Here is a 14,522-nt window from a genome sequence, read left to right as displayed (position 1 = left end):
ATCAGTCAAAACAAGACCAGGGGCCAACTGTGGAACAGACCATCAATTGCTCATATGCCAGTTCAAGCTGAAAGTGAAGAAAATCAGAGCAAGTCCACAAGAGCCAAAACATGACCTTGAGTCTATCCCACTTGAATTTAGAGACCATCTGAAGAATAGATTTGATGCATTGAACACTAGTGACTGAAGACCAGATGAGTTGTGGAATAACATCAAGGATGTCATCCATGAAGAAAGCAAGAGGTCATTGAAAAGACAGGAAAGAAAGAAAAGATCAAGATGGATGCCAGAGGAGACTCTGAAACTTGCTCTCGAACATCAAGCAGCTAAAGCAAAAGGAAGAATTGATGAAGTAAAAGAACTGAACAGATTTCAAAGGGCGACTCGAGAAGACAAAGTAAAGTATAATGACATGTGCAAAGAGCTGGAAATGAAAAACCAAAAGGGAAGAACACTCTCAGGGTTTCTCAAGCTGAAAGAACTAAAGAAAAAATTTAAGCCTCAAGTTGCAATAGTGAAGGATTCTATGGGGAAATTATTAAACGATGCAGGAAGCATCAAAAGAAGATGGAAAGAATACACAGAGTCATTATACCAAAAAGAATTAGTCAATGTTCAACCATTTCAAGAGGTGGCATATGATCAGGAGCCGATGGTACTGAAAGAAGAAGTCCAAGTTGCTCTGAAGGCATTGGTGAAAAACGAGGCTCCAGGAATTGATGGAATATCAATTGAGATGTTTCAACAAACAGATGCAGCGCTGGAGGTGCTCGCTCATCTATACCAAGAAATATGGAAGACAGCTTCCTGGCCAACTGACTGGAACAGATCCATATTTATGCCTATTCCTAAGAAAGGTGATCCAACCGAATGTGGAAATTATAGAACAATATCATTAATATCACACACAAGCAAAATTTTGCTGAAGATCATTCAAAAACGGCTGCAACAGTATATCGACAGGGAAATGCCAGAAATTCAGGCCAGTTTCAGAAGAGGACGTGGAACCAGAGTTATCATTGCTGATGTCAGATGGATCCTGGCTGAAAGCAGAAAATACCAGAAGGTTGTTTACCTAGGCATTCAACTGTGTGGATGGTAACAAATTATGGATAACATTGTGAAGAATGGGAATTCCAGAACACTTAATTGTGCTCATGAGGAACCTTTACATAGATCAAGAGGCAGTTGTTCAGACAGAAAAAGGGACATTGATTGGGTTAAAGTCAGGAAAGGTGTGCGTCAGGGTTGTATTCTTTCACCATACCTATTCAATCTGTATGCTGAACAAATAATCCAAGAAGCTGGACTATATGAAGAAGAAAGGGGCATCAGGATTGGAGGAAAACTCGTTAACAACCTGTGTTATGCAGATGACACAACCTTGCTTGCTGAAAGTGAAGAGGACTTGGAGCACTTACTAATGAAGATCAAAGACCACAGCCTTCAGTATGGATTGCACCTCAACATAAAGAAAACAAAAATCTTCACAACTGGACCAATGAGCAACATCATAATAAACGGAGAAAAGATTGAAGTTGTCAAGGATTTCATTTTACTTGGATCCACAATCAACAGCCATGGAAGCAGCAGTCAAGAAATCAAGAGACGCATTGCACTGGGTAAATCTGCTGCAAAGGACCTCTTTAAAGTGTTGAAGAGCAAGGATGTCACCTTAAAGACTAAGGTGCGCCTGACCCAAGCCATGGCATTTTCAATCACATCGTATGCATGTGAAAGCTGGATAATGAATAAGGAAGACCGAAGAAGAGTTGACGCCTTTGAATTGTGGTGTTGGCAAAGAATATTGAATATACCATGGACTGCCAAAAGAACGAACAGATCTGTCTTGGAAGAAGTATAACCAGAATGCTCCTTAGAAGAAGCAAGGATGGCGAGACTGCATCTGACATACTTTGGACATGTTGTCAGGAGGGATGAGTCCCTGGAAAAGGACATCATGCATGGCAGAGTACAGGGTGAACGGAAAACAGGAAGTCCCTCAACGAGGTGGATTGACACAGTGGCTGGAACAATGAGCTCAAGCATAACAAGGATTGTGGGGATGGCTCAGGACCAGGCAGTGTTTCGTTCTGTTGTGCATAGGGTTGCTATGATTCAGAACTGAGCTGACGGCACCTAACAACAACACAAGGAAGGCCAGTTAATACAATTATTATTCAAATTTATGCACCAACTGCTAAGGTGAAAGATGAAGAAATTGAAGATTTTTACCAACTTCTGCAGTCTAAAATTCATCAAAAGTGCAATCAGGATGCACTGGACATTACTGGCTATTGGAATATGAAAGTTGGAAACAAAGAAGGATTGGTAGTTGAAAATATGGCCTTGGTGATAGAAACGGTGCTGGAGGTCAAATGATTGCCTTTTGCAAGACCAACAATTTCTTCATTCAAATAACTTTTTTCACCAACGTAAACAGTGACTGTGCACATGAACCTCACCAGGTGGAATACACAGGAATCAAATCGACTACATCTATGGAAAGAGATGATGGAAAAGCTCAATATCATCAGTGAGAACAAGGCCAGGGGCTGACTGCGAATCAGACTTTCAATTACTCATATGTAAGTTCAAGTTGAAACTGAAGAAAATTAGGACAAGTCCACAAGGGCCAAAGTATGAACTGGAATATATACCACCTGAATTTAGAGACCACACCAAGAATAGATTTGATGTGTTGAACACTAATGACCAAAGACCAGAAGAGTTGTGGAATGATGTCAAGGACTTCATACATGAAGAAAGCAAGAGATCATTAAAAAGACAGGAGAGGAAGAAAAGACCTAAATGGATGTCAGAAGAGACTCTGAAACTTGCCCTAGAACTTAGAGTAGCTAAAGCAAAACGAAAAAATGATGAAGCAAAAGAACTGAACAGAATATTTCGAAGAGCAGTTCCAGAAGACAAAGTATTATGATGACAAATGCAGAGACCTGGAGATGGTAAACCAAAAGGGAAGAACTTGCTTAGCATTTCTCAAGCTGAAAGAACTGAATTAAAAATTCAAGCCTCGAGTTGCAATACTGAAGGATTCTACAGGGAAAATATTAAACGACAGCAAGCAAGAAAGAAGATGGAAAGAATACACGGTGTCACTATACCAAAAAGAATTGATTGGGTTTTAACCATCTCAGGAGGTAACATATGATCAGTAACCAATGGTTCTGAAGGAAGAAGTTGAAGCTGCACTGAAGGCATTGGCAGAAAACAAGGCTCTGGGAATCGACAGAATACCAATTGAGATGTTTCAACAAATGGATGCAGTACTGGAAGTGCTCACACATCTATGCCAAGAAATTTGGAAGATAGCTACCTGGCCAACCAACTGGAAGAGATCCATATTATTCCCAAGAAAGGTGATCCAACAGAATGTGGAAATTATTGAACAATATCATTAATATCACATGCAAGAAAAATTTTGCTGAAGATGATTAAAAAATGGCTGCAGCATTATATCAGCAGGGAACTGCCAGCAACTCAAGCTGAATTTAGAAAAGTACAGGCATGGAAGCAGTAGTCAAGAAATCAAAAGACGCATTGCATTGAGCAAATCCGCTGCAGAAAACCTCCTTAAGCTTTTAACTCTTCATGAAGTGTTGAAAAGCAAAGATGTCATCTTGAGGACTGAGGTGCACCTGACCCAATCCATAATGTTTTCAGTCACCTCGTATGCATGCGAAAGCTGGACAATGAATAAGGAAGACCGAAGAAGAATTGATGCCTTTGAATTGTGGTGTTGGTGAAGAATATTGACTATACCATGGGTTGCCAAAAGAACGAACAAACCCGTCTTGGAAGAAGTACAACAAGAATGCTCCTTGGAAGCAGGGATGCTAAGACTGCATCTCATGTACTTTGGATATGTTATCAGGAGGGGTCAGTCCCTGGAAAAGGACATCATGCTTGGTAAAGTAGAGGGTGAGCAAAAAAGGGGAAGACTGTCAATGAGATGGATTGACATAGCAGCTGCAATAATGGGCTCAAGCATAGCAACAATTGTGAGGATGGTGCAAGACCGGGCAGTGTTTTGTTCTGTTGTGCATAGAGTCGATATGAGTCAGAATCGACTCGATGACACCTAACAACAACAACAACAGAAGCTACCTTTAATTCCTAAATAAATGCCAAAATTTAAATATCTAGTGAAGACCTTGCTTCTGAGCTGCAGGCTTGTACATGCTCACCTAAAATCATCTCTTGCCTTTCTTACAGCTACTTCGACATCAACTTATTCAAACTAAACTCATCTCTTAAATCTTATTTTATCCCTTTGTTCCCTTAGTGGGTACATAACCATTGATTAATTTGCTCAAGACAGATATTTGGATAGTATTCTTGGATTTTTCCTTCTCTGGCTCTCAGAATCCACGCAATTGCTAAATCCTGTGGCATCTTCTTCCTAAGCCATATGGATTCTGTTTTCCACAATTCATCCAGTATCCAGTCTTGTTTTGTTCATTGCTGTATTCCTAACTCACTATCTGGTACTTAGTAGACAGCCAACAAATATTTGCAAAGTAAATGGATGAATAAACTAATGAACGAAGAAATCAAGGAATAAGAAAATGATCATATAACTACTGGATCTTTGTTTTCTGATTTTAAAATCTCTGATCTTTTCAAGTGAAACATTCATTTTATGATAAACTGGTTGCAGGGCCTGGATCTTTTAACCCCCTAGCCCAGTTCTCTTTCTACTTCTTATTATGGTATATCATACCTGGGAAAGAAAATCACAGTATCATGGACTGTCAGAGTTGGGCAACACCTTCCAGAGTAGTGAGTGCAAACCCCTCATTTAACAATTATAAACCAAAGACTCAGAAAGATACAACTTATCCAAGGCCATTTAGCTCATTAATGAACAGAGTTGGGACTAAAAGTTAACCTTCTTTTAGTGCAATATCTTTTCTCTACTTCATGACACCTATTAATCTTTGAAAATAATTTTAAAATATCATGCTCTTAAGCAACATGTATGTTAAATTAGATAGAACTTCCTTTTATACAAGTCTTATTTCTCCTGCTGTCATTAAGCTACATAGCCTTGGTAGTATATAAATGCATATTATTTGTACTGTGCTTGTGCTTTTCTATAAAAGCTGTTTTGAATAAATTAATGTTTTTATTTAACTCTTTAAGCGACAGAAGGGTTTTACCAAAACCTCAAGATAACATCACGATAAGCAAGAAAGGAGACTTAGAATTTGTCTGCTTGACTAATAAAGCTAAAAGATTGACTTGATAGCTTAGACTGCTAATGGACTTCTGTCATGCTCGTCGTTAAGAGCTGAAAGATGTATCTTTTGGTCTGCTTAAAATTTAAATGTAGAGTCAAAGACACCTTAAAAACTTAGGAAATATTTGGGTATCACTTTATGATCTGCCTTAAGTTTGTAGTTCTTAATCCATTAAGAGGCAAACCTGCTTGTAAATCCGCAGGTACAGATAAGGAGTCACTGTTTCACTGAGCCTGAACCCTTTTCAAAATGAAGAAAGTATCAGGGGCAGAAAGGGAGGCTGATTTACTTTCTAAAAGGATTTTTAAAGTTTCTCATGATTCTCCTGGTGCATCTAAGTAAGGCATGACTGTTTTTAAGCGCGTTAAAAACAAGCAAATTATTTGGACCTTATCTTTATGTGGAAAAGTACATTTGTAAATAGTGTTGAGTTGAGGGATTGCAATGTATTTTAGATTTAAATGGTAAATTGTAAAGAAATTGTTTAAAATATAAGTAAATACAACTGTCAAGAAAAAGTACTAAGAAGTTCTATTAAGTATGAATTATTTTCTTAAACTTATTTAAATATTTAAATATAAGAGCATTATCATACATGAATATGCATTTATTGAGACCATTTTCCAACTGATTCCTTTTTTAAAAAATTTATTATGGTAAAACATATGTAAAATAAAATTTGCCATTTTAACCTTGTGTAAGTGTTCAGTGAAATTAGTTACATTAATGGAGTGGAACAACCAACTTTACTCTTTCCAAAACTTTTTCATCACCCCAAACAGAAACTCTGTACCTACTGAGCAATAACCCTTTTATTTCCCCCTCCCCATATCCTCTGGCAAACTCTAATTTTTCTGACTCTATGAATTTGCCAGAGCCCTTGTGTCCTAGTGGTTAAGAGCTTGGCTGCCAACTGAAAAGGTCAGCACTTCGAATCCACCAGCCACTCCTTGGAAACCCTATGGGGCAGTTCTTCTCTGTCCTGTAAGGTCGCTATAAATCAGAATCGACTGCACAGCAATGGGTTTTTTTTTCTTTTAAATGAATTTGCCTGTTCTAAATATTTGATGTAAGTGGAATCATAGAATATTTGTCCTTTTGTGTCTTGCTATATTTACTCAGCCTAATGTTTTTAAGGTTTACTCATATTGTAGCATGCATTAGAAAGCTTGAGTGGTTTCCACCTTTTGGCTCTTAGAAATAATAATGCTACGAACATTGGTATACAGGTATCTATTTGAGTTTGGAATTGCTGAGTCATATGGTAATTCTGTGATTACCTTTTGGAGGAACTATCACACTATTTCATTTTACATTCCCACGAGCAAAGCATAATCATTCCAGTTTCTCCACATCCTCATCAACACATATTTTCCCTTCTTCCTTCCCTTTCTTCTTTCCTTCACCATCCTAGTGGGTATGACAAGGTATCTTATTGTGGTTGTGATTTGCATTTCCCTAATGACTAATGACATTGAGCATCTTTTCATGTGCTTATTGGTCATTTGTATATCTTCTTTGGAGAAGTGTCAATTCAAGTTTTTCCCCATTTTTTTGTCGGGTTGTTTGTCTTTTTGTTGCTGAGTTACAGTTCTTTATATATTGTGAATATGAAATCTTTGGGTTGATAATTTGCCTTACAGTGGTATCGAGTAATGTATGTCAGCTTTCTACTCTCAGTGAGTTCCAAGATAGGTAAAACTGAAATGAGTGTCTTGCATCAGTCATCCAGGTAGCCACCAGACAAGTTAGAACAAAAGAATCAATAATTTGTGAATAAGGTATGTTCTGCTTCCTCCAGAACCATGGTTCAAGGTCCCTCACTGGAAACAGGCCTGCCACAGAGCCTGGAAGGGGCAGGTAGGTCACAGGCGGGTAAAAAAGTCACATAACTTTCCTATAGTTTTGAAGGTGCCTTTTTCTTGATTCAGCATTCATTTGGTTGATAAAAACCTTAGACTATTTTCCAAGATTCTGACAAACTTTGTTCTTATTGTTTTTGCTGGTCCTGTGATGTTCAGTGAGGATACAGGAACTGTGTACTCTGCCATCTTGCTGACATCACTCACCACTGATTCCTTTTTGACATCACCATTAGATTGTTAGCTGTGCCCTATCTTTGAGGATGTGTCTATTCAGGGCCTCTGGTTTGAATGCATTAATCAAAAAGATTCTACATGGATAAAAGAACAAACATTTTCAATGGCATATCTCAGAAATAGGGTTTGTCATTCCACCTACAGAAAACAAATCATTGTTGTTCCATCCTCTCTGGACTGTGAATAAGCTTTAGGATTTTGCACTTAAGCATAAATAAGCTATTTAGTATACGTATTCTGTTTATAAAACTATCTTGTGGAAGCTGGGACCTGTTGAGTCTTTTCGGGTCTATTTGTCTGACTACTGATCAACCTTAGCTACTGATACACAAGAATGAAAAAAATGAAGGGCGAGGTCTTTCTTAATTTTTTTTTCTTTAACTTTTATTGTGCTTTAAGTGAAAGTTTACAAATCAAGTCAGTCTCTCATACAAAAACTTATACACGCCTTGCTATATACTCCTAGTTGCTCTCCCCCTAATGAGACAGCACACTCCTTCTCTTTACTCTCTATTTCCGTGTCCATTCAGCCAGCTTCTATCACCCTCTGTCCTCTCATTTCCCCTCCAGACAGGAGCTGCCCACATAGTCTCATGTGTCTACTTGATCCAAGAAACTCACTCCTCACCAGTATCATTTTCTATCCCATAGTCCAGTCCAATCCCTATCTGAAGAGTTGGCTTTGGGAATGGTTCTTGCCTTGGGCTAACAGAAGGTCTGGGGACCTTGACCTCTGGGGTCCTTCTAGACTCAGTCAGACCATTAAGTCTGGTCTTTTTATGAAAATTTGAGGTCTACATCCCACTGTTGTCCTGCAGTCTTTCTTAATTTAATGGGTCCCTCCATTTTAGTGTATTAACTACTGGGAGAGGGCGAGAATGTGAGGAGATGAATTGAGGTATAGGACTTCAAAGTTGCGACTGTGAACGTGGAATTGTTTTTTCCCTTGCATCTTCATTGTCAGACTACACCTTAACTATCGTTCACATGCAGATAAGTTTTATGTTTAATAATAGACACAATTAACCATTACAGAATATTTTGCTGGTTATGGTTTATTTACTTTGACCTAGGTTTTCAGGATACCCAGTGAACCGATAAGCACCAACAAAAACATGTAAAGTAATGCTTGATATTTTAACTATTAAAGGGAGGTGAAACAAATCTAGAGAAATGAAGAGAGATAATTGAACTCAGGGTGATGGTGTCGCTTTCTAAAACACCAAAGTTAACTCTACATATTTAAAGATACTTATTGACTTGAAAAGAAGCTAAGACCACATTAAGGCAATTTGATTCAGAATGTGTTACTTCTCATGACTCATATCATTTAGAATATACAAACTGAATGTATTATACAGCATCCCTTGGTATCCATGGGGGGGAGGGGTGGTTCTAGGACCCCAGCAGATACAAAAGCCCACTGATGCTCAAGTCCCTTCAAGCTATGCACATCCTCCCCTATACTTTAAATCATCTTGAGATTACTTATAATGCAATGTAAATGCTATGTAAATAGTTGTTAATGCTTACACTTAATAATGAATGCTTTCTCAGTCTTTGCAAGCTGGAACAATGAGCGCTGGTGAGAGACTGAGGGTCTGTGAAATGGCCATGAAATGGCAGGAGGCTCCAGCAGGGGATGCCTACACAATGTGTATTCATCCTAGTGCTGGGAACCAGGCAAATTCATTCTACTTTTTGGAATTTTCTTTTTTTTTTTTTTCTCTGAATATTTTCGATCCATCTTCGGTTAAATCCACCAGTGCAGATCCTGACTGTATTCCACTTAGGATTTTTTTTCAGCTTTCCATTGTTTATGGGCTTCCACTTAGATTCTATTTCACATAGAATCTCAGGAATGCTGGTAAGCAGGTTAGAAGAAATGCCATTAAAATAAAACATTAAATTGTATTATTGAGGTAATACTTTGAAATATAAAATTCATGACAGGGTAATGTAGTATGGTAAAGCATAAGTATAATAGATCCAATTATCTCAAGAGAAAACCAAAAACCCCTTGCCATCAAGTTGATTCAGACTCATGGTGACCCTGTAGGATAGAGGTGAACTGCCCCATAGGGTTTCCAAGGCTGTAATGTTTCTGGAAGCAGACTGCTTCCTTTCTTTCACTTAGCAGCCTAGTACTTTAACCACTGCACCTCCAGCGCTTCTGTAGAGAGAGGCTGCAAAGCCTGATTGAGATTGTTTTCTGTTTATTCCAAACAGTGTTTAGGCTAGTGGCCTTTCTTTGAATTTTTGAGGCTTTCTTTTAGTCATTATTTTTTTTATTATTAACGCATTTATTTATTCATTAGGCAAGCGTTTGATGAATTCCTGCTTCATGCCCTTGCGTTTACTGTCTTGGTTTCATGTTTCCTTCTAATGACCACAGCAGAGTATTACTTTGGAGGAAAGGCAAGGAAGAAGACCATCCTAAACAGGCTTTTTTCTTAAGTGTTTTTGTCCAAACCCTTTTGGTAACATGTAACTCTACTAAAAATACCAAATGTTTTAGAAAGTCACAACTGTGTCTCAACATTCTTTATGTGATAAACTTATTATGCATGTAGATGTTTTTTCAATAAAACAAATAGAAATTTCTGAAAATGATCAAGTTACTTTCAAAAACACTATAGGACTTTTTTTCTCCCAAGAGTCTTAAACAACTGTCATAAAGTTATCGCCTGAACTGTATATCTTTAATTGTCAGTTTTTAGTTACAGTGGTGATTAAATACAATAAGAATTTTAACCTCAAGACACTGCCCTAATGTTTCCGGTCTGTCTACTTTGGCATTGAATCAAAGCTTTTTGAGGAAGTGTTGTTTTTGATTCTTGAAGACTGCCTAAATAAAATTGGCTTCAGTAGATGGTGTGTGAAAAGGTGCAAGAAAGAAATTGGGCTAAATTTGAATACAGTGATAAGGACTAGGCTTATTTTCCTCGAGGATAACAAGATCAGTTGTTTTACAGACAAGCATAATTAATTCTCTTTATTTGAATCCTGAGAATATTATGCAGGTAAAGCAAACACAAAAAGAGGTGGCTATGGTTAAGGGCCAAGTGAAAGTGCTCAAAACATCTCTTATTTCCATTGTCTGCAGGAGAGCTGGAGGTGTTTCAAAAAGATGGGGAACGGAAAATTCAGAGTCGGCAGCAACTTCCGGTTGGAACAACCTGGGGTCCCTTCTCTGGGAGGATGGACCTGAATAATAACTCCTTGGTATGTGGATACTCTGAGATGGTTGACTCTTAATGTTTTGTTATAGCTCAGAAATTATCTCTGCTTTCTGCCCAGCGAAATCACTAAAAATAACAGTTTGTTTTGCTTTTTCATGGGCTGCAAAACCTGGATTTTTTCCAAGTGGTTTGTCTCTGACAGTAATATACACAGAATTTAGAAAGAAACAGGTTAATCATACTAAATGGCTGTTTAGTAAAGTAATTTCTAAGGTTATTGCTTTATCAGCTTAGCCAGACTAATACTGTTCACGTTTAATAACATACGCAATTGCCTTTATTTTTAAGATGACACAAATTAATTGTCATACATTACAGGTTTACATGTCGAGCCAGAAATAAACAACTTTGTTATTCCATGATAATACCACTTGTACTTTTAAGAACAAGGGTGAATGATTAGCATTGTAATTCTTAACTTATTTTGTCCTAAAAGTTCTGAGATCAAAAAGTCTATCACTTGGTAGGCTTATGTGGAAAATCAACTAGATGTTTGAAAAAATAATGGAAAGATGGGTTGTTTGTTTATATCTGAACTTAGTTTCTGAATTGCATGTGTGAGTTTCCCATTGCTTCCATAACAAATCACCACAGACTCAGTGTCTTAAAACAGCATGAATGTATTATATCATAATTCTGGAGATCAGAAGTCCAAAATGAGTCTCTCTGAACTAAAATCGGGGTATCCACAGGGCTGCATTTCTTTCTGGGGGTCTAGGGGAGAACCCATTTTCTTGTCTTTTCTAGCTTCTAGAGGCTGTCTGCATTCGTTTTCTCATGGCCCTCGTCCATCTTGAAACCAGCAATGGCCGATCAAGTCTTTGTGACAGCATATCATTATGACACTGACTCTTCTGCCTCCCTTTTCCACTTTTAAGGACTCTTGTAATTACATTGGGCCCCACCTGGGTAATCCAGGGTAGTCTGTATATTTTAAAGCCAGCTTAATTCCATGAACATCTTTGGGAGGACCTTATCCTGCCTACCACATAGTGTAAAATAAAAATAACTGGCAACTTCTACTGTAAGTGATAATACAGGTGATAGAACATACATAGAAAATGTTTTATATTCTTTAGAAGATCTAGAAATTAAAAAAGTAATGTATATATTAATATGTAATATGTATATTCAGAGCTCTGGTCGCGCAGTGGTTAAGAGTTCAGGCTGCTAACCAAAAAAAAAAAAAACCAAAAGGTAGGTTCAAATCCATCAGCCCCTGCTTCGAAACCTTATGGGGCAGTCTACTCTGTCCTACAGGGTCGCTATGATTTGGGATGGACTGGAGGGCAATGGGTTATATGTATATTACTTTCTAATGAAAGTCCTTCTCTTTATATATTGATGAAGAGTCTCTTGGATTCAGTTAAGTGACTCAGCCTACTACCGTAGGGAAGTAAAAACTCCCTGAAGGGTTCTGACAAATGTACGGGGCTCAGCAACACTGCATTTCCTTTTTGAGTTAGCACATTAAAGAAACTGTTACTGAATCTCTTCATTCAGTGCTGTGTGGATGTGACTAAGTCTATTGGTTCAACTAAAACTAATGACTGAAATAATTAGAAGATGTTTTCATCATCGTACCTGTAAATAACATGTGGGACTCTAGGGGTATACTTCTTACTTCCTAAATCCATATATTTATCCAGAAAAGACTGAAAAAGGGATTTCATATTTAGGGATCAAAGAAGTTGACTTTACAGTTCAAGTTAAATATTTAATAATCTAGGCTACGGCTGCTAACCAAAAGGTCAGCAGTTCGAAACTACCAGGCGCTCCTTGGAAGCTCTATGGGGCAGTTCTACTCTGTCCTATAGGGTCGCCATGAGTTGGAATCGACTCGACAGCAATGGGTTTGGTTTGGTTTTTGGTTTAGGCAATTTAAGCCTGGGTGGTCTAGTGCAGCGATTTTACACAGGGTTTGTGATGTGACCCTACAAACACTGCAGTGTTGGTTGCTGAATTGTGTTAATAGACTACTCTATTGATTCCTCTGAAAAAGAGTAATATTAACTATACTGATTTCGCAAGCCAGTGAATTGCCCGAAAAAGAAAGAGGAAGATTGTCTAAACATCAAAGATTGAATTAAATGTTATTCTAAACCCCATTTATGAGGTGTTTCTATTTGTTGTCCTGCACTGGTGGAAAAAAAAAAGAAATTAAGCATTAAAATATGTAAAACTCATTGTGCATCAGAAACTAACAAAGACTTCAGTCATTCTCTGATATTTCTGAAAAATGTACTGCCACTGAAGAGGAGCTGTCTTAGTCATCTATTGCCGCTATAACAGAAATACCACAAGTGGATGACTTTAACAGAGAAATTAATTTTCTCACAGCCTAGTTGGAAACTGGTGATGTAGTGATTAAGTGCTACAGCTGCTAACCAAAAGGTTGACAGTTTGAATCCTCCAAGCACTCCTTAGAAACTCTACGGGGCAGTTCTACCCTATCCTATATGGTTGCTATAGTCAGAATCAACTCGAGGACAATGGGTTTGGTTTTTTGTTTTGTTTTGTTTTTTTCAGTAGGCTGGAAGTCCAAATTCAGGGCATCAGCTCCAGGAGAAGGCTTTCTCTCTCTGTCGGCTCTGGAAGAAGGCCTTTCTCGTCAATCTTTTCCTGAGTAGGAGCTTCTCTGTGCAGGAACCCTGGGTCCAAAGGACGTACTCTGCTCCTGGTGCGTCTTTCTTGGTGGTATGAGGTACCCCTGTCTCTGCTCACTTCTATCTCTTGTAAGATAAAAGGTGGTGCAGGCCACACCCCAGGAAAACTCCCTGTACATTGGATCAGGGATATGACCTTAGTGAGGGTGTTAAAATTCTACCCTAATCCTATTTAACACAAAATTACAGTCACAAAATGGAGGACAACCACACAATACTGGGAATCCAGGCCTAACTAAGTTGGCACATATTTTGGGGGGGACACAATTCAATTCATGACAGGCACCTATTGCTGACATAAGAGATGATGCACCTTTCCCCACATACTATATCAAAATAATATCTATATTTAAAATGTAATTTTGTATTAATCTTCATAGCATCACGAATGTAGAATTGAACTTTTTTGACGTTTTCAGCATTTGCTACATTGTGATCTTTTGTTGGAAATAACTTTGTCTTTGATATTTCATAAAAGAGTTTTGAAATCTAAGATTTATAAAGTTCTCTTTGAGGCTAGAAAACTCTTACATAATTAGAATCAATTTGAAATATTTTGTGTGTTATTGTAAAGAAAATACATAAGGCATATATTTCCATTTCTGTGTTTATAAGAGATAATACAGATAAACTCTTTACCATGATAGCATTAATAAATTTTAATCAAGTTTATTTATTATAGAATATGAAGTACTGAAATTAAAGTAATGCTTCTTAAGAAGTAGAATAATTTTATATAATAAAACAATAATTCTTCTCCCTTGTAATATTGCCTGTATTCAAATGAATGCTTTGTTTGTTTTTGGTTAAGAAAAATGAATTTCTAATACCTTCTCTCCCACCGTACATTCACACTCTTTAAAATCTCTGTTGAAAGTAAACGTATTTGTGAAAGTTTAATTTTTCACTTAAGTGATTTTCTATTTTTTAGACCAATGACACCATTTCTTTTTTTAATACTTGTACACCACTCTAAAACTATTTTGTCATATTTAATATTTTTCCTAGAATTCAACTTTTACATATGAACTTTGAGAATTTTATATACAGTTTGAGGTATATGAATACTCTTCAGAGTGTTAAAAATCAGTAGTGGGTGATAGTTGTTTATACAAAAAAAAATTAATACATCAGTTGTCTTCTTTTGTCTTAGGGTTTAAATACCTGATTAGTATTATTTCCTCAAAATATAGCATGTTTTTCTGTTTTAAAATTTAGCTGCTTTACTAAAACATAGTTTAAAATATCTTG

General features: G+C 37.3%; 1 protein-coding gene across 3 annotated transcripts in view; it reads left to right on the top strand.

The window, feature by feature from the left end:
• ZFPM2 (zinc finger protein, FOG family member 2) overlaps positions 1-14,522 on the top strand; it is a 530,635-nt gene that overhangs the window by 268,042 nt on the left and 248,071 nt on the right. For all 3 annotated transcript variants that reach the window (XM_049854287.1, XM_049854286.1, XM_049854285.1), the window contains one exon: positions 10,470-10,588. In XM_049854287.1, coding sequence (XP_049710244.1) covers positions 10,470-10,588 — 119 coding nt within the window. The remainder of the gene's footprint in view (positions 1-10,469; positions 10,589-14,522) is intronic.

This window comes from Elephas maximus, chromosome 15, assembly GCF_024166365.1.
Source record: "Elephas maximus indicus isolate mEleMax1 chromosome 15, mEleMax1 primary haplotype, whole genome shotgun sequence".
Lineage (NCBI taxonomy): Eukaryota > Metazoa > Chordata > Mammalia > Proboscidea > Elephantidae > Elephas > Elephas maximus.
This window is presented reverse-complemented; position numbering and strand designations above follow the sequence as displayed.